This window comes from Cryphonectria parasitica, assembly GCF_011745365.1.
Source record: "Cryphonectria parasitica EP155 unplaced genomic scaffold M406scaffold_9, whole genome shotgun sequence".
Lineage (NCBI taxonomy): Eukaryota > Fungi > Ascomycota > Sordariomycetes > Diaporthales > Cryphonectriaceae > Cryphonectria > Cryphonectria parasitica.
The window spans coordinates 86,845-104,737 of NW_024468917.1; the positions used below are offsets into that span (position 1 = coordinate 86,845).

At 55.0% G+C, this 17,893-nt stretch overlaps 6 protein-coding genes across 6 annotated transcripts; 3 read left to right on the forward strand and 3 right to left on the reverse strand.

Moving 5' to 3' along the window:
* Nucleotides 1–4,364: 4,364 nt before the first annotated feature.
* Nucleotides 4,365–6,191, forward strand: M406DRAFT_334084 (FAD/NAD(P)-binding domain-containing protein; the record flags this gene model as incomplete). Its single annotated transcript, XM_040920901.1, has 3 exons — nucleotides 4,365–4,394; nucleotides 4,556–5,234; nucleotides 5,305–6,191. The coding sequence occupies 3 exons, from the start codon at nucleotides 4,365–4,367 to the stop codon at nucleotides 6,189–6,191; spliced, it is 1,596 nt and encodes a 531-aa protein (XP_040771425.1).
* Nucleotides 6,192–6,720: 529 nt separating this feature from the next.
* On the forward strand, nucleotides 6,721–7,509 carry M406DRAFT_47694 (regulated by circadian rhythms/ hyphal growth; the record flags this gene model as incomplete). Its single annotated transcript, XM_040924344.1, has 3 exons — nucleotides 6,721–6,762; nucleotides 6,854–7,098; nucleotides 7,191–7,509. The coding sequence occupies 3 exons, from the start codon at nucleotides 6,721–6,723 to the stop codon at nucleotides 7,507–7,509; spliced, it is 606 nt and encodes a 201-aa protein (XP_040771426.1).
* A 726-nt stretch (nucleotides 7,510–8,235) lies between these two features.
* On the reverse strand, nucleotides 8,236–9,831 carry M406DRAFT_282161 (UROD/MetE-like protein; the record flags this gene model as incomplete). Its single annotated transcript, XM_040918470.1, has 4 exons — nucleotides 8,236–8,900; nucleotides 8,995–9,036; nucleotides 9,098–9,412; nucleotides 9,495–9,831. The coding sequence occupies 4 exons, from the start codon at nucleotides 9,829–9,831 to the stop codon at nucleotides 8,380–8,382; spliced, it is 1,215 nt and encodes a 404-aa protein (XP_040771427.1). The 3' UTR covers nucleotides 8,236–8,379.
* Nucleotides 9,832–11,521: 1,690 nt separating this feature from the next.
* On the forward strand, nucleotides 11,522–12,249 carry M406DRAFT_72943 (uncharacterized protein; the record flags this gene model as incomplete). Its single annotated transcript, XM_040925595.1, has 3 exons — nucleotides 11,522–11,699; nucleotides 11,783–11,910; nucleotides 11,980–12,249. 3 exons carry the CDS (start codon nucleotides 11,522–11,524, stop codon nucleotides 12,247–12,249), a joined length of 576 nt encoding a protein of 191 aa, XP_040771428.1.
* Nucleotides 12,250–12,790: 541 nt separating this feature from the next.
* Nucleotides 12,791–15,472, reverse strand: M406DRAFT_348105 (uncharacterized protein). The gene is made up of 2 exons (XM_040922361.1): nucleotides 14,757–15,472; nucleotides 12,791–14,687 (listed from the first exon to the last, which is right to left on the reverse strand). Exons 1-2 carry the CDS (start codon nucleotides 14,981–14,983, stop codon nucleotides 13,394–13,396), a joined length of 1,521 nt encoding a protein of 506 aa, XP_040771429.1. The 5' UTR covers nucleotides 14,984–15,472; the 3' UTR covers nucleotides 12,791–13,393.
* A 776-nt stretch (nucleotides 15,473–16,248) lies between these two features.
* On the reverse strand, nucleotides 16,249–17,821 carry M406DRAFT_93301 (uncharacterized protein; the record flags this gene model as incomplete). The annotated part of the gene is made up of 3 exons (XM_040926249.1): nucleotides 16,249–16,640; nucleotides 16,708–17,540; nucleotides 17,643–17,821. The coding sequence occupies 3 exons, from the start codon at nucleotides 17,819–17,821 to the stop codon at nucleotides 16,249–16,251; spliced, it is 1,404 nt and encodes a 467-aa protein (XP_040771430.1).
* Between the last annotated feature and the right edge of the window lie 72 nt (nucleotides 17,822–17,893).

The window sequence follows — 17,893 nt, forward strand, 5'->3', positions numbered from 1 at the left end:
GTGGTACATAGCACACTCAGGCACATTGTAGCTAGTCCTCATTGTGATCGCCCCAGTCTGGGTCCTCCCAAACCCTCAGGGCCTAACTTTCTTTTCTTCGTCTACTTCTTCTGTGCCTTCCAGTTTCTACAGCAAGGGCCCACCACTTGTCCCCATCCAGACTAGACTTGGCCTCGAATCCTCGACTCGCGCCTGTCTGCATGCCTGTGTGCCTGTCAGCCTGTCCTTTTCATTCCCTCTCCCTCTTTATTTCTCTCGCCCTCTTCCCCCCACTCCGCGTACACACACACAAACACCCCAACACACTCTTCCTCTCCCTCCTCCACCTTTTCTCTTTCCCTTTCCACCTCGGCCTCGACCTTGCGACTTTGCAACTTTTTCGACTTTTCTTCTGATTTCGCACCTGGGGAGGATAGCATCGCGACTGCTTCACTTGCCGTTCATTTATTCCCAATCGATCGATCGATCTGCGATACACACCTTTAGCAACTAACAAGGTGTCTTTTTTCTTCTTGTTTCTGCCTTCTCATTTTTTTTAATTGCAGCCCACAAACTGCCTGTCATTTCCTCGCGCACTATCATCAACATCCTCACCTGCTTCCAACACAAACAACACAACAATCATCAGAGTCAGGCCGGGTCCCATCATCCATCTCTAGACATCCACACCGGATAGAAGAAAGGAGAATACAAAAAAGAAGACAGGACAACAAACCGCTGTGGCGCTTAATACAATCTCGACCCTGCGCCATCCTCAGCATCTTCTAGACCCAGTTGTCATCGGCATTGCCGTCGCCCTTCAAACCCTCACACCACTCCAGCACAACTTACACCCAACAGCTTCATAAGAGTAAGTCCAGCACCACACAATACCGCCTTTACCCCCTCAACCTTTTTACCCTCCGACAGGCCCTAGCCTACTTCTTGCCTTTTTTTCTAGCAAGGCTTAGCAACATCAACAACCTCTGCACCCTTCATTACCCTTCAAGATTTGGATCTCGCTCACGGCATCGCGGCCGTTGACCACTGCTTTTAACTAACCTTTTGTTTTCCTTCCCTACCTGCAGATTGGATTAATCGACATCGTCTGATTTGTTTGCTGGGCACGATTGACGCCCATTTCCCGCCTTCCACGATATATTTGATTGTAATTTATTTCAATACGAAAAAGTTTCGTCTGTTCGGATCCGACACTCGCACAACCCTCGACTTCTGTTCGATTCGGCTCCACTGCCCCTTCGTTCGGATCCTATCCTGATTTCACTCCTCCACAACTCTCCGGACCATCTCCTCGAGCACGCGACACCGGCGGTCTCTGCTCCTCTGTCCGAGATGGCCCAACACACCTTCGCTCCCGTTTCCAACCCCTTCAACATGTCATCCTCCGGCCTCGCCTCGAGGCGCGGCGGCCAGCCTATCAAGCCTCTATCCGTCGAGGCTCTTAAGTCGCCCTCCGCCGATGCCAAGGAGAATGCTGTGCCCACGCCCAGGACTAGCCGCGGTCATCTTCTTGCTGGTCTGCGGACTGCGCCCAAGACGGCCACCGGCTCCACCTTTGCCAACAACACTTCGTCGGACAGCAATGCCAAGAGCAGGTCCCTGCTCTACGGCATCCACGAGGGCGCCCTCAACAACGGGCCCAAGACTTCCCTTCCCGGTTACGCCGCCGCCAGTGCGCAGCACGGTTTCGCCAGCATGATGGGCTATGGACAGCAGCAGCAGCAGCAGCAGCAGCAGCAGCAGCAGCAGCAGCAGCAGCAGCAGCAGCAGCAGCAGCAGCAGCAGTATACACCGGAGCAGATCCTGGCCCCTCCTGAGATTCATATTGATGATCAAGACGGCGCCGACCCTCAGATGGATCCCGACCTGTACGCCAGGCTGCTCCAGCAGAACATGCAGCTGGCCCAGCAGCGACAGATGCTTCAGCAGCAGCTCTACAGCCTGACTCAGGCCCAGCAACAGCTTGATGCCATGAACCTCAATGGGAACCAGAGCTACCAGGGTCTCTACCAGCAGCAGCTCCTGCAACAGCAGCAGGCTGCGCTGGTCGCCCAGGCCGCCCAGGCCGCCCAGCAGCCCACCATCTACACCTACATCGATCCCGCTACTGGCCAACAGGCCTACTACATCGATCAGTCCGGTCAGCTGTCCAACAGCCAGTATCTGGAACAGGCACAGCTCGGGGGTGTCTACCAGCAATCTCAGCAGCAGCAGCAGCAGCAGCAGCAGCAGCGTGCCCCGCGGCTCGAGGTCTCCCCCCCGAGGGAGTCCGCTCACCCGTTCCGACATGCGACCCCGCCGCGCCGCAACGAGTCGCCCCTCATCGAGAACCCAGCTCCTCTGCCCCCGCCTTCTGCTAACGCCTTCCGCCGAGGACATAAGAAGTCTTCGTCCCTGATGCTCGCGGGCATTAACAATGCTAGCCTGTCTGCCGGTCAGGACCCGCCCAAGTCGGCTGGCCCTAGGACCGCCAACTTCCCCCTGACCCCCTTGACTGGAGGCTATGGGCCTGGCCAGGCCCGTGCGGGCGAGCACCCGGTCCGCCAGCCCCGCGGCCCTCCGTCCATCGAGGAACTGAAGGCCAAGCCCACCTCCAAGCACGAAGGCTCCAAGAATTTCTTGGCCCGCACTCGCCGCTCCGCTGTCAACAACCTCAAGCGCGCCGGCCTGGAGCGCCACAAAGTCACTCACACTGGCAGCACCGGGTCTATCAGTCCCATCTCCGAGACGGCTGAGGAGGCTCAGAGCCCCCTCACCGACAACGAGTCGGAGTCTGGTCGGTCTGGTTCCGGTAGCCTGAACGGCGAGGAGGTCGAGCCCAGCGTTCCCAGCTCGCGGACGAGCACCGGCAGCTGGGGCGCGATAGGCTCGGATCGTCCTAGCTCCCGGCAGAAGGCTCGCAAGAGCGCCGACAGCGTCAGCAGCGGCTCCGGTGACGAGACCGCCAGCAATGGTAGCTTTGCCAGCGTCTTCAAGCGCACTGGGCGGAATGGTGCCAGGCCTTCAGTGGGTACCGAGAGCCCTGGTCAGCGAAAGGCCCCCATGATGGTCCTCACCAGTGCTGAGAAGCGCAAGAACGGCATCTTCTTTGCCTAAATTTGACCCGCTCGAATCGACTCGACCCGGCTCGAACGCGACCCGACTTTCTCTTCGTATCCATCCTTTGGGTTCTTACGTAATAACGATGATGGCCCCCTTCCCCTTATGTCTGCCTTTCAACATGCACAAGCCTGCTCCGGCAGAGGCTACCGAGGTCGATCCTCCCTGTTGAGATGCCTGGATCTAGACAGATCACGAAACGGAATGGTGGCAACGGATGGTGGACATGATGTTTCTTATACACTCTTTTGGATCATTTTTTCTATTCTCTTCCCTCTCTCTCGTCATTCTACACACTTGAATAGCAAACCTGGTTCTATACCTGGTTTCGTCGACGTGTTTGGGGGCTGGGCAGACTTGTGTTTTTATTATAACTTTTTTTCCTTTTTCTCTCTCTGTTTCTCTTCTCTTTCGGTAGGCTTGCGTCCCTGGGCTGGGAAGCATGTCCAGTTACTTTTCCTTCTTTTTTCCTGGGATGCAGAGGGCATGGCAGGGTTGGTCGCCGAAACAATGTCTCTTGCCGATGTTTCGCTCGGCTGGGACCAAGCCCCACTGAAATATGGAAGGGTGGTGAGGATTGGTAGTTGGACCTGGTAACGCGGCACAGAGAGAGAGAGAGGCATGATGTTGACCCTCGTTTTGCCCCCCCACACCCATTCTGCGCAAAGTTACAAAATTAGGTAGAAACTAGGAAAATCAAGGCATCACCTGAGCCAACAAAACAGCAAACCGAAGCCAACCGTCTGGGGTATTACGTGCCGTGAAACCATCACTATAGTAGCCGCTTTGGTATATGTTTCCTCAACTCATTTTTGGTAGTCTGTCTGATATGATGTGAAATGTTGAATCTCGACTACTACTACCAACGCCTACTTAGGTGGGCAGCGCAGCTTAATGCAGCGGCGAGATTGGAAGGATGCGGCACAGGATCCTTTGTCATGTGGTGACTCTGCAAGTGGGTATTCCGGCTTCATTTCGAAGGCCTTGTATGAAGCTGACCATTGTTGGTTTACGCATCCTCCTCTCTTAGATGGTGTTCGTATAACCAGATTATATTATTTAATATGGCGGCTTGGCTTGAGCTGACTCTCTGCTCACCCTGCTCGGAAACAACTTCCACAGGACCCAATTTTTGAACTCATCTCGTCTCACCTCTCTCCCCTATTCTTCCTGCCTGGCCCGACCACGACATAATTGCGAGCTGCCTCCTTGTTTGAACAGCTGCCTGCAACTATCGATATACGAGTAATTCATTAGTGCCAAGGATGGCCACTGCCGCCCAGAAGAAGCCCAAGGTGTGCGTGATAGGCGCCGGTATGCACCCCCAACCCATGTCTTTTCCTTGTTCTTCAACCTCTCGCCTCCTCGAGCTCTTTCCAGGCCGTGGGGGTTATGGACATGAGTATCTGACCAGAGATGCGTAATTCAAGGTCTGGCTGGACTCTTGGCCCTCAAGGAATGTCTCTCGGAAGGGTTCGAGGTACAGTGCTTCGAGGCACGGGCCGAGCTTGGCGGCCAGTGGGCACAACAGCCGGACGTGCCCCTGGACGGGCCCGAGGGTGCGAGTGCCGCTGCGCCTGTGCAATCTAGCATGTATGATGGCGTTGTGCTCAACTCGTGCCGTGACACGTCGGCCCTGCCAGATTTTCCCATCGACCCGGCCCGGTATGGGGATTACTACGGCCACAGGCTGCAGCTGAGGTACATGCACGAGTACGCAGACCACTTTGGTCTCGTGGAGCACGTGCAGCTCAACACGAGGGTCCTCGCGTGCGAGCCCCGCCAGGACGGGAGCTGGAGCGTGCGTGTGCAGCAGCAGGGTCGCGGCCGAGAAGAGGCACCACAGGACTTGATCTTTGATGCGGTGTTTGTGTGTGCGGGCCACCTGTCCAGCCCGTCTGTACCTCCGTTCGAGGGCGTGGAGTCATTCAAGGGTCAGCTTCTGCATAGCCACTACTACCGCCGCCCGGGGCCGTTGGAGCGAAAGAAGGTGGCTATCATTGGGTTCGGGAGTTCTGCGGTGGACATCGCGTGTGAGCTGGCACCAGGTGCAGACGAGGTTCACGTCATCAGCCGTCGAGGAGCATGGGTGCTCCCAAGATATGTACTCGGCAAGCCGACTGAGGCTTGGGACAGTGAGTGAGACAGGATGCTATTTGTATCTCTCCCCCGTGCCAAACGACGAGGCTGACGCCATGAGACAAGATCGCGCCACGCAGGTGTGGTTGCCCGTGAGCACAGCCCAGTGGCTGCAGACTAAGCTGTTGCAATTCCTGGAAGGCGAACCTCCCAAGGTGATGCAGCCAAAGCACAAACTACTCGAGCAGAGTCCTACAATCAGGAGTGACTTTGTCGAAAAAGTCCGGACCGGGGCTATTGTGATCCACCGGGGAGGCGTCAGGCGGCTTACGCAGGACGGTATCATAATCTCTGCTAGTGAGGACGACAACGCCGAGGGAAATCAGAAAGAGGAAGAGGAGGAGCTGAAGGTGGACGTGATCATGGCCTGCACCGGATACAAACAATCCGACTACCCCTTCCTGCCTCACGACGTGGTCCGAGGCCCCGAGACACCCTCCAAGCACGTGGACCTGTACAAACTGATCATGTCACCACGGTACCCAAACCTCTTCATGATCGGTCATGCCGAGCTCGTAGGCCCGGCAGCACCAGTGTTCGATGCTCAGACGAGATGGGCATGCGCCGTCTTGTCCGGCCGTATTCAGCTTCCGCCACAGGCGCAGATGCGCGCAGAGATCAGCAGCCTCCACGCGTGGCAGGACAAGCACTTTGTAGGGTCCGAGAGGCACGCTCTGGCCTTGTACAACATACAATATGCAGATGAGCTGCTGGCGCCGCTGGGGGCAAACCCCACGTTCGGGAGATGTCTGAGCAGGGTGTTCACGAGCGGCCATCCGTGGCGGGCTCTCAAGGTGCTGAATGCTGTCTGGTTTGGGATTCCGAGCGCGGCGCAGTGGAGGCTGTTTGGATACGGCGCCAAGGAAGAGCTGGCGGTGGAGACTGTGCTCAGGATCGCGGCGGGAAGAGACCAGTTGAGCCAAGGGGAGGTCCGCATGTTGAACCTCAAATAAGCAATAATGAGTTTGATACGCTAGGCACAGGCCGTGAACATACATACATATTACATGCAGCGTCTGCAGTTAGAAAGGAAGAGAGGGACAAAAAACACTTTTACAATCGAGGACGTAGCAACGGGAAATGAAGTAGTTTTCAAGGCTCCGTCCAGTAGGAGGACGAGAAGCTTGGAAGGTCAACGAGAAGACCTGCCCACTAGATGCCGATGTATCATGTATATTGTACCGAAAATCATAGGCTCGCCTAGTGGTTTTCACCCTTCGCGTCTTTTGTATTCGTGATTTTAGATTCTAAATCGTGTTATTTCTTTCCTAAGAGACGTGACAGTGAGAAGGGAGAAGGGACGAGGGCGGGCTTTGTTCTTCTGAGTAAATCAATGACATCAGGGTTAGGGCTGACAACGCCCTTGCAGTCTAGCAGTAGGCGCGTCTCTGCGCGTTGCTCCTTCTTCACGCCTCTTAAATAATGGACAAGTAAAAAACGACGTCACAGATACTGACTGAGTCACGACACCGACTGCCCACCATGTCGTCGAGACGAACACCTAGGGGAGAGTACATCGAGACGGTATGTCGTTCTTTTCCTTCTTATCATCCTGGGAAACCAGGAGGAGATGTTGACTCTAGTCTGACCGCTTCTCGTGTTACCAACGCTATAGGACACAGGCAACAAGGTCGCTCGAAAGGCGACTCTGGTCGGCACGCAGAACATCATGCTCGGCGGAAAGACGGTCATTATGCAGGATGCCATGATCAGAGGCGACCTCGCCCGTACCGCCCTCACCGCCAGCTCCAGCTCCGGCTCTGGTGCGGCCCCGGCCAACAACACCGCCATCGCCATCGGCCGCTACTGTTTCCTCAGCAAGGGCTGCTGTCTGCGCCCTCCTGGCCGCATGTACAAGGGGTTAGTATGGCTCGGCACGAGATGGGTACACGGGAAGGGAAGAAGACAGCACTGGGGCCAAGCATGCTGACTGTCTTGTGCGATCAATCCAGCGTCTTCACCTATATGCCCCTCCGCATGGGCGACCACGTCTTTGTCGGCGAGGGTACCGTCGTCCAGGCCGCGACTATCGGCTCCCACGTCTACATCGGTAATAATACTGTTATCGACGAGTTTGCCATCGTTAAGGACTACGTCCGCATCCTCGACGGCACCGTCGTCCCGCCCAACATGGTCATCCCCAGCTTCACCATCGTCGCTGGCCAGCCCGCCCGCGTCGTCGGCGAGATCCCAGAAGGTGATCACGACCAGTTTGAGCTCAGGGAGCTCTACAAGACTGTCGGGAACAACCCTCAGCCCTTGCATGTATGAGGAAGGCCTCGTGATCAGAAAGACACATATGACAGTGCACACAACACATCATGTTGGCCCCGGCACCCGACACCAAGCCCATTGTGGGTGACACTGAACACGCTTCCCTGGACGTTCAGCACGACAGCAGAAGAAGGTCCTCTAGGACACAGGAATACTCTGATACTACTCTCAGAGACGATGATGAACCTTGAAACCGAGACCAATCTGTGCTTCACGCAACACGACTCATCCGCGATGAACCGTCGTGCTAAATACAAATCTCGGTTGATTGTGGGTTGCCTCTGCTTGTAATGCAAATCCTTGCTCAGCTCTGGCTTGCAACTGAGGGATCTTGCAGCGAGGTCGTTCATGAGCCATTGACGCTATCTCTAAATTCTGGAGCTTGCCGTTGGCACACTTTGATAGGATGGATACGGCCATCAAGGAGCTGATCGATCAGTCATTTGAGCCTTCGCTGATTGTCTCGTGATGCTCACGGAAGGGAAGATCGCTACGAGACTGGAGTAAGGACGGGGGTGATGGCTAGAACGTCAGGCGGCGGCTTCCCATCGATCATGAGCGCACACCTACGTCCACGGCTTAAAGAGATTCTTGTGAAGACTCCCGAGCTATGACACCCTGGGGCTCTGTTCGGTACACCATCATTTCATAATCACTCATGGTGCCGTCATCATGCTCCAGCGTACGTATCGAAGCCACGTTTCGACCTACTCATTTCCCCTAAGAAGACGATCTCTGTTCGATTTTGTACTGCGATGCGAGTCGTTAAGAATCCTACGGTTCCCAACATATGTTTTCAAATGGACAAATCTTCCATGCCACCATACTTTGGAAGCTGATGCGGTCAAGCCCCAGATCTAGTCGGCCTCAAGGCTCACCAGGCCAGATAGAGTCGGCCAGGTCCCTCACCAGTTTCAACTTGGCGATCATATCATCTCTCGTCACACTGTTCCCCAGGTGATGGCTGGCAAAACCACACTGTGGGCTCACACCAATCCTCTTCAGCGCCTCCTCCCTAGTTTGGCCTGCTCCCTTGGCCACGAAGTCCGCCGCCTGATAGACCTTCTCGCGCATCTTCTCGAGGTCTTCCAGTTCGGGAAACTTGGACGTGATGACCCCGAGGACCACGTTCTTGTAGGGTGGCAGCTCCTGGAGAGGCTCGAAACCACCGGCACGCTCCGTGTCGTACTCGAGGAAATACGTGTCCGCGTTGATCTCGCTGAAAAGCTTGGTCGCGATCCGGTCATAGCCGCCCTCACTGAAGTGTCGGCTGTAGGCAAAATTACCACGGCACAGATGGATCCCAAGGTGCATGTCATCCGGACGCGATGAGATGCAGTCGTTGTACAGCTTGATATAGCTGTTTAGAAGTGCATCCGAATCCTCGCCTGAGATGCTGAAATCAGCGAATTGCTTCGGGAGCTGCCCAAGCGTCGGAAAGGAAAGGTTGCACCGCGCACGCCTCCACAGGATTATACGTACCGGCGTCCTTGAAGCCCTGGAGCATCTTCTCTGAGCAGAAATCTGGCTACTCGTCAGAAACAACTTGTGCGGCAAGCAGCTGCGTTTCTTTGGCCACACTCACAAGCAAGGTTGGGGTCATCGATGGTCACATTGCGGCAGCCAGCATCATAGAGGACCTGCAGCTCGGCGTGGTACGCCTTGGCAATGTCTGCGAAGTACTCTTCATCGTTGGCGTATACATCCTTGGGATAGGCCCTTCCCGTCTGGTATCTGAGATGATACCACTCGGGCGCCGGCAGGGTAAGTTTGGCCTCCTTGACGTAGTCTGCCGGGAGCAGCTTCTTGAGATAGTTCCACTGATCCACATAAGTGCTCCCGACATGCTTGATCTTGCCCACACAGACGATAGACTCGCCAGGCTTGTGGCCGGCCTCCGCTGCATGGGAAAAATATTGTCAGCTTGGATCTCTGTGATACAGCCGGCACGCTGCGGTATATGTGGGCCTTGGATCTCTCACTGAAGGCAGCCAGATCAGGCACGTAAAGCCTGAACATGTCCAAGGGCGGGTCCTCAATCTCCTCCATGCCCTCGAGGGCCGGAAAGAAGGTGCCCCAGAATTGGTGGCGCCGATACTCCCCGTCGTTGACCGCATGGAAGCCCAGGTCTAGCTGTAGCTTCACAATCTCGTTGATGGCTTCGTCCTCGATGGCATGAAGCTCCTTGTCATTGGCAATGACGACGGCCTTCTGGCCGTCTAGGGCAACCCGCTTGTCGACGAGCTTCTGTGGCCGCAGAAGGGAGCCGAGGTGCTCCGCGCGGAACGGCGGGCGCTGGTGATTCTTCTTTTCAACCATTTTGGAAGGAGGTCACGATTATGGTTACTTGGACTTGAGGACCGTAGGAGTTTAGAATAAACAATTTGAAGGGGATGGGGAGGGTTGCATCTGCTTCAGGACTCTGAACTGTCAGCTCTTTCAAGGAGGAGGGGCAGTGGTTTATAACTATGGTGGACATGTGGCACGAGGACCTATATTTTCATGCTCCATTTTTCCTTCTACGTCACATCTCCGCCAGACCTAAACTTCGAGTCGTTTCCCCTCATCCGTCCAATGCGTAGGACCAAATAAGAAGCTGCAAAACCATGACCAGACAGTGGTGGAGTGGAGTGGGAGGAGAGCCTGGTCACGGACTCTTCCTAAGGAAAGCATTCGGCCGGGAGCTAGGACTAATCCCGAGAGTGGGCAGCCCTCCTTCTCCTCTTCCCCTTCTTGCCCCTCACTTCGAAGGCGATGGTAAGGCCGGGGGGAGCTGGGCTGATCTGGTCTCTTGGTGTTGGTATGAAGCCATCATCCTCATGTGTCGGACCTACTGAACCAAGGCCAAGCCGAGGATTTTGCGAAATATCGGTCAAAGAGCCACTACTCCCCCAGGGTCCGAACCTGGGTGTCTCGTCTTGCAATGAGTAAGTTCTTGACTACACTTCCTGATGTAACCTGAAGGGACAAGACGAGCACTCACCCCACATAGTCGAGGCGGGGAAAAGGAGGGGGAAGGAGGAGGGGTACGGAGGAATGCAACAGCGTGGACAGAGAAACAGACAGATCTCAGAATCATGAACTCAACCGTCCAAGAAATGCAAGGATCAAGTGGACAAGTTCGAGATGACTTATAAAGACATCGGAGATACTCAAAAAAATCCAAACACGAGACCGAATGGAAAGGAGACCAATGGAAGGGAAGACTTGCCTCATTCAGAAAGCTCTACAGTGGAAACCAGAATATGGAGATCTGGAGAAGCTCCCACGGCGACGTACAGCCTGTTGAGACTAAATTTGAATTATTCTCTAAAGATTTGATAAGTACTCAAGTAGACACTAAAAGGATACTTTCATCGGAAAGGACGATTGATGACCTTAGCTGACTGCTCGAAGAACTCGCCAGTCTGCTACTACTGCGGTATTAATCTACCGAAAGATTCTCAAGCCCTGAGCACCATTTTTGTCATCCCACATGGAGGGTCGCTCTCTTTCCCAAGACCAAAGACGATATGTCTATAGCGACAGTTGTTGTCTAATTAAAGAATCCGCCCTGTCCGGTCCTGTTGTCACTGGGACAACATCGTGATGCGGCTGAATGGGCACTCTTAGTATTCTCTCGGAGTCAGTACTATGAACAGTCAAAGGCTACGTTGTCAAGTTGTTCATATTGTTCTCAGGTAACGGATCTGGTATCTCCGAAGCTTTGCTTTGTCCTCTATATCTCTCGGCAGACTATATGGCCCGCGCCTTTGAGGCTGACCATGACACCTACAAATTGAGCAAGATTTCATAGGCGCATGCTTTCAAGCCTCAACTCTGCGTCTGAGTTTGTATTAATTACGGTTGCCCGAGGTTCGTGAGACAAGACGTCGTGGTATATAAATCATGGACATACCGCCGCTCGCAATTGTCAGTCTCTGAAGGTTCGTCAAGCAAGGATTCTACACTCATTTCGACATCTAACTTGCTATAGTCATTCTCTTGTGTCTAAGATACGACCTTCAAAATGAGGAGCTTTATCATTGAAACTGTTGTCATTGCTGCCTGGGCTCTTGGCCTTGTTGCAGCAGGCCCAGTCGGCGAATCTCCCGCAGGTGTCGTCGAGACCCGGGTTGACAATACTGGTCTCCACGATCGGTCTCTCGAGCCCCGGAATGGCATGCTGTATTGCGGAAACTTTGCCAGTCTGTTTCCCTCCCTAAACGCCGTGATCTTTCCGACCTTTCTCCCTCTTCCACGATAACGAGTGAATCTAACAGATCAGCAGGTGGCAATGGCGCCATGGCAAATGAGCTCCTTGCTGAGGTCATGAACGAGAACACCCTGCACACCATAGGTGCCACGGGTTGTCTTCGTGTCAAATGCAGAGACACCACTGCAATCTATGCGTGCAATGTAAGAAGAAGAAGAACCGAATTGCTGCTGTCTTATGTTTACTTTGAAGCTGTACTAACCGCAACGCAGGACAATCCTCACTCCATCACTATCAAGGGCAAGGAAATTGAAGTGCATGGAGAAAACATCCTGCAACGCTGCTGTATACACAGCAGTACTGGATCCATGTTGTATGGGTATTCCATGGCCGGACAGCAGTTCACCAACGCCGATGGTGGAAACTGGAATGTCATTATCGGGTACGGTGACTGTAACCACTCCGACACGGAGAAGCCCTCTGTCCTTGGCGGCTGGGGAGTCAATACATCCTGCAAGGAGATGAGCGAGTATATTGGCTAGGACTCTGGGCCTATGTGTTCATGGGGCATCTGGGCACGTAGCACTGATCAACCTGGGCCCAGTGTCTTTTTGGCAATTCTTTCATCTTTGTCGGTATAGCACCGCCGATGGTCGATCACGCTCCCACCCGTCGGAGAATTGGACATCACATTTTTCTTTCTTTGTAGATACCTTTTAGTACTTTCTATTCATTAGCAGTGCTACAGCACGGCGAAACCTGTGACTATCGGAGCACTTGCTCTGATAGTCGCTGGGGTTTGGATGTATTCAGTAGGGCCCATCTGGGTGTCCCCGCTACTTCAACAGCCTGGAATTTACTTTTCAATTCTGAGATAAACTGCACTGTGTCCGAGAAACAAAATGGTAATCCGTCTTGACTTCAACTTCCGAGTAGGCTAGCCAGGTGGGCACGATTTGTTCTCACGCAGAGCTCAGTACCAACTCAGTGCCAACTTGAGTACCGTGTCTCTCTATTCTGTTTGGATGGTCATTGTACGGTGGATATCCGGGTGTTCGAGGATGGCAACATGAGAGACCAAGCAGAGTGCTACAAGATACTAGATGATTATAGGATCCTCCGCCAATTTTTCCTATGGAAGAACGTGGACCTGGGTCTGCTTGTCGAAGAGTAGAGGAGACGAATCATAGAGATATACAATGTATGCATCATTTATTGCTGTCCCAACATGTTTCCCTCCCATGATCCGAGGAGCCATCATATCAAGTCTGGCTCTGGCTTCTCGCCGTCGACAGAGCAAATAATGACACGCCACGCCACCACCGCGCCACGCCAGAGGGTATATATATATCGCTCGTGTAATGCACTCATGACCATCTCCAAAAAACCCACCATCTGGTGGTCCTCTAGGCGCCATTCAAGCGGGCCCAACCTCAATATACCAACATGCTAGATGCCCATGTTGTTTGCCCACTCCATACAGAAACCGTCCAGACAACATCGGGAGGTTTTCCCCTTTCTGGAAACCATGCCAGTGTCATGACATGTCTATATATCCTTGAAGAAACGCCAGTACTTGCTCATTCCCAAAAAACACAGAAGGGAGGAAAAAAAGGAAAGAGAAAAAGAAACGACGATCCAAAAACATTCCGCTCCCCTAGAATCAAAGTGCACGAGCTCCTTTTGCTAGTCGTTGTGGCTGCTCGCCTTGTCACTTGCATCGTCATCGTCACTGCCATTGTCATCGGCATCCACGTCGGCGTCGTCAATGTCCAGCTCCCTGCGGCGCTCCTCCTCGGTCATCTCCCGCCACGTGCTCACGGAAAGCATGACAAAGGCCACGATGATCATGAGGCCGCCTACGATGGCGGCCAGGCTGAGGGGTTGGCCGGTCAGGAACCAGTCGCTCACGGCGACGATGAAGATGGTCAGGAGCGACGCGACGGAGCTCAGGACGGGCGACGTCAGGCTGATGAGGACGAGGAAGGACCCAGCAAAAGTGGCGTTCATGACGACCGACAAGAAGAGCCACCAGGCGGTCGCGCCGGTGGGGAGGGCGAACCTCTCGATCCCTGCGATGTGCAACAGAGGCAGGGGAAACCACAACACCAAGAGGGTGAAGCACCCGATCAGACTGCCGACAAGGTTGGCAAAGACCATGCCCCGCCCCGGACTGCAGCCTTCGGGCGGACAGGCAAACCTCTTGTACAGGACCTCGTAGAGACCGTAGAGGACAGAGCCACAGCCGATGATGACATTGCCCAAGAAGCGGTTCCCGTCATCTCCCGCCCCGCTGGCCGACGGGCCGTTGGGCAATGCTGCTCCTTCTCCACCTCCTCCCTGCTTTGTGTCCCCATAAGCCACGACGATGACGCCGACGATGGCGATGACGACGGCGAAGCCCTTGTCGAGACGGAAGGGCTCCTTGAGCAGGGGGATCGAGAAGGCGTATGCGAAGAAGGCGGAGCAGTTGTAGATGGCTGTCAGGTCGGACGGAGTGGTGAGGTCGACGGCGATGTACCAGCTCAGGCCCGCGACGGTGAGGGCGCTGGTGACAAAGACGGTGGTCTTGAGCATGTAGCGGACGGGGCTCTGCGCCTGGTGGTAGTGTGGCACCTCGAGGGTGCGGCCGTGGACCATCTGCGCCGTGGTGCGACACAGCCAGACGTGCTTCCTCCAGAAGATGGGCCACGGCATGTCCCGCCTCTGCAGGCGGAGGATAAGGAGCTGGGTGGGCCACAGCAGCGCCCAGCTGCCGTGGGTCAGGTACAGCATGCAGTACGCCTTGTTCCACCCCAGATCATGCTGCACGTAAGCGGCCAGCTCCGTCTGAACACAGAAGGAGACGAGGGATATGACGAGGAAGACGGCAGCATAGGTGTACTTCTTGCGGGCGGCGAGGCGCGCATTCGTCGCGGGCGAGCGGCTGCGGAGCGTACTCCTCCTGGAGAAGGCAGGCCGGCGAGGCGTGCCGGATGTGCTGGCCGAGGCATTTGTGTGTCTCGAGACAGGCCGCGAGCCCGAGTCGGCGCCGGCGAGGAGGGGAGACGGTCGGCGGTTGGCAGGATGAGGAACAGAATAGTAGCTATTCTGGTAGGCACGGCCGCGGTTGAGCTGATCGTGGTCGTGGGCGGTATCGAGATCGAGGTCGAGGTCAGGGTCGAGAGAACCGTCGGAGCCGTCGGAGCCGTCGGAGCCGCGGGGCTTGTGCTTCTTCTGGAGTAAAGGCTTTCCGGAAGGCGTGCCGTCGCGCACCAAAGACTTGCGATCCCCCATGGCTGGAAGCGCGACTGCGACCTTATCGCGAGGCTGGAGGGGGAGGGGTGAATGTCGACAAGGCGTCAGGGCCGAGGAGGCGAGCCCGCGGTAGGAGACGGTAAAGACTGTTGGGCTCGACAGAGCATAGGAGTGGATGCTCTAGAGGATGAGGAGACGAAGAGGAGCCCGTAGTCGTCGTTGTCCACGGTGGTGAGGGGCAGGAAGAGCAGCCGAGGAGGAGGGTCAAGAGAGAAGAAACTGCTCTTGGCTGCGTAGGAGGAACGAAATATAGGAAAAAGGAGGCCGAGGTCGAGTGAAGGGATCGGGCCCCGTCATGTGGCCACTACCGCCAGAGAGTAAATATAATACAGAATTAGAAGCCAACAATATTATGGGAGGTGAGGCGACGTGCAGCACACAAGACCCAGGAGGCAGGATACTTTGCAACCCTAGTATCTTAGGCAAGGATGAATAAAATAAGTAATTAAGATGGAGGAGGAGACTGGGATAGGCAGAGTATGTATTGTAAATCGTAGTTGCGCAATCACATGCCCTTTGAAACCGCGTTCGAGCGATGGCCATCATTTTCTCCCTTCTTTCTTTGTACAGCCCGGGCCCCAGCCTGGAGCAAGGTTCTGCGCCCAAATTTCAGGGTCCAGAGGGGATGTACTAGGGCCCCGACAGCCTGGGCAACCACTGTAGTAAGCTTGGTTCATGGTCGCAGAGCCTATCTACGTAGTACGATATGTTGAGTAGTAGTGTGGGGGATTACAGGGATGTACAGAACAGTATGTTGGTACGCTGTGGGGCCCCTGCTGCGAAACATCTCACATGCTGCTGTACCATCCCACGCGACATCTTGGTCACTTGTCATTTTTTCTTGTCTGTCCATCTAGAAAGCCTCTTGTGACCAATCCTCCGGATCGTCATCACCAGTAGGAGCCTTCTTTCTCTGATGGGAAACGGTAGGTCACACAGCCTGAAGATATGCTGACAGGACAGTATTTGGATCGGATCAGGCCTCAGCAGAGCGAAATACATCCCACCACGGATCTAGGACAGACCATGGGCCTACGATATCCACAACTAGAACGCAAGGACGATCCATGGCCCTTCTCCCGCCAGATCTTCGACCCAAGGACGCAACGAGCAGCGTACAACTGACATCCCTTTCTTTTCCCCCCTCTTCTGCGAGCGGGGTGGTTTGGTTTGACAAAAAGCTTGAAATTCGGCTCTATAATACACAGTACGCGCGAGCGAGCCTCGACTGTACTCTCCTCTTCTTAGGCATTGCTTGCACACGTCCACGGTCTTGACGAGCTGCTGCCCTCGATGCTGACCACTGTGCTCCACAGGCCGACGGCACAGAACATGAGGCCAACAATCACCAGGCCGACATTCGCGACCAGTCCGACCCGCCGCTGCGAGTATTCCCCCCTGTGCAGGAATAGCCACATCAGTCCAGGCACTCCGTATGAGAACCAGCTCACAAAGAGTGCGGCCACCAGACTCAACAAGCTGTTGAAGATGGGGATCGACTCGGCAATCACAAACGCAAGCACCCAGATCCCCAGCATCATCCCAATCCACACGGCCGTTCCAAGCCGCGTCCGTCTCGCCACATGTTCTGTACCCCCAAACACCCGCTCAAACATGAAGGTTCCGGCCACGTGAGCTGTGTGACGCGTTAGCTACAACAACTTGTCGGAGTATTTGGGAGTGATGTGGTGGGAGGTTCTTACCATAGATGACACCCGCAATCACAATCGTCGGCAGAGCGATACCCCAGATCACCTTGCGAACCACCGTAGTGCCGGCAGCAGACAGGGCGGGCGACGGCACATCGGGTCCGACATAGATATAGATGACGATGGCCGAGACCAGGTACAGCGACGTGTCCAGGATCTGCAGGGCGAGCAGGGCCTTGGGCCAGTCCTTCTTGTCCTTGAGCTCGCTCATGACGGTGAAGAAGCACGAGTGGGCGCAGAAGGCGATGGAGATGTTGGTCGCCGCGAGGAATCCAGTCGCGAACCCAATCTGCCGGGAGATGTCGATGCTCGTGCTGCCGATCGGCTTCTCGATCGCCACGTCCACGATGGTCACCAGAACGGCCGAGAGGATGGATAAGGACGACGCGATGCTCATGTAGGACGTGTACTTCAACGTCCGTCCCACGTTGAAGAGGAAGAAGATGACCAGTCCAACCCCGGCCCACATCACCGTGCACTGCGAGCTGTTGGACAGGTTGTTGAGGGCGATCGTCCACGTCAGGAGGTGGCTACCCATCACGAAGACCATAAAGATGGTCTGGCCCCAGCCCAAGACCAAGAAGCAGACGCGTCCTGCCGCCGGCCCCCATAGCGTCTCTCCCATCACCCCGCCCGCATCGCCGAATGATCGGATGTTTGGGTACAGCTGACAAAACTTTCCAAAGACCAGGCCCGAGTAACCCGAGATGATGGCGATGATGATGATAACAATGATTCCCGGCACGAGTCCCAAAGTGGCCATGACCGAGGGCAGCGAGAGGATGCCCAGGGATACGGTTTCTGCGACCAGCACCACAGCTGCGCGCCTGTTTTGCCCCCCATTCCATGTCAGAAATGCTGTGTTGCTTTCCATACCGAGGTTTTCTCTTCTCCACAGCCGGGTGCGTTTCCTCCAGTGATTGACTTACCACCATGAAAGGGTATGATAGTTGATCTCCTCACCCTCTTCCCGTGCCAGGCTGGCGCTTGTCCTGACATACTCGGGTGGGCTCGATTCCTCAGATTTCTTGTCTGGACTCCCAGACGAAGCCGAGGCCTCCTCAAGGTCCAAAGACCTTGCAGGCTTCTCCCGCAGAGCGGACTGCATTCTCATCTCCTGTTGCAGGAATTTAATTATCCGGACTGGCTGAGATGACAACGTTGATAGTCCGCCTGATTT

Excerpts from the sequence above, each read along its gene's own strand:
- M406DRAFT_348105 (XM_040922361.1), bottom strand. The coding sequence starts at position 14,983 with ATGGGGGATCGCAAGTCTTTGGTGCGCGACGGCACGCCTTCCGGAAAG. Across the intron at positions 14,688-14,756 it reads CATCCTGCCAACCGCCGACC|CACATCCGGCACGCCTCGCC; the intron begins GTCTCCCCTCCT and ends TGCCTCGGCCAG.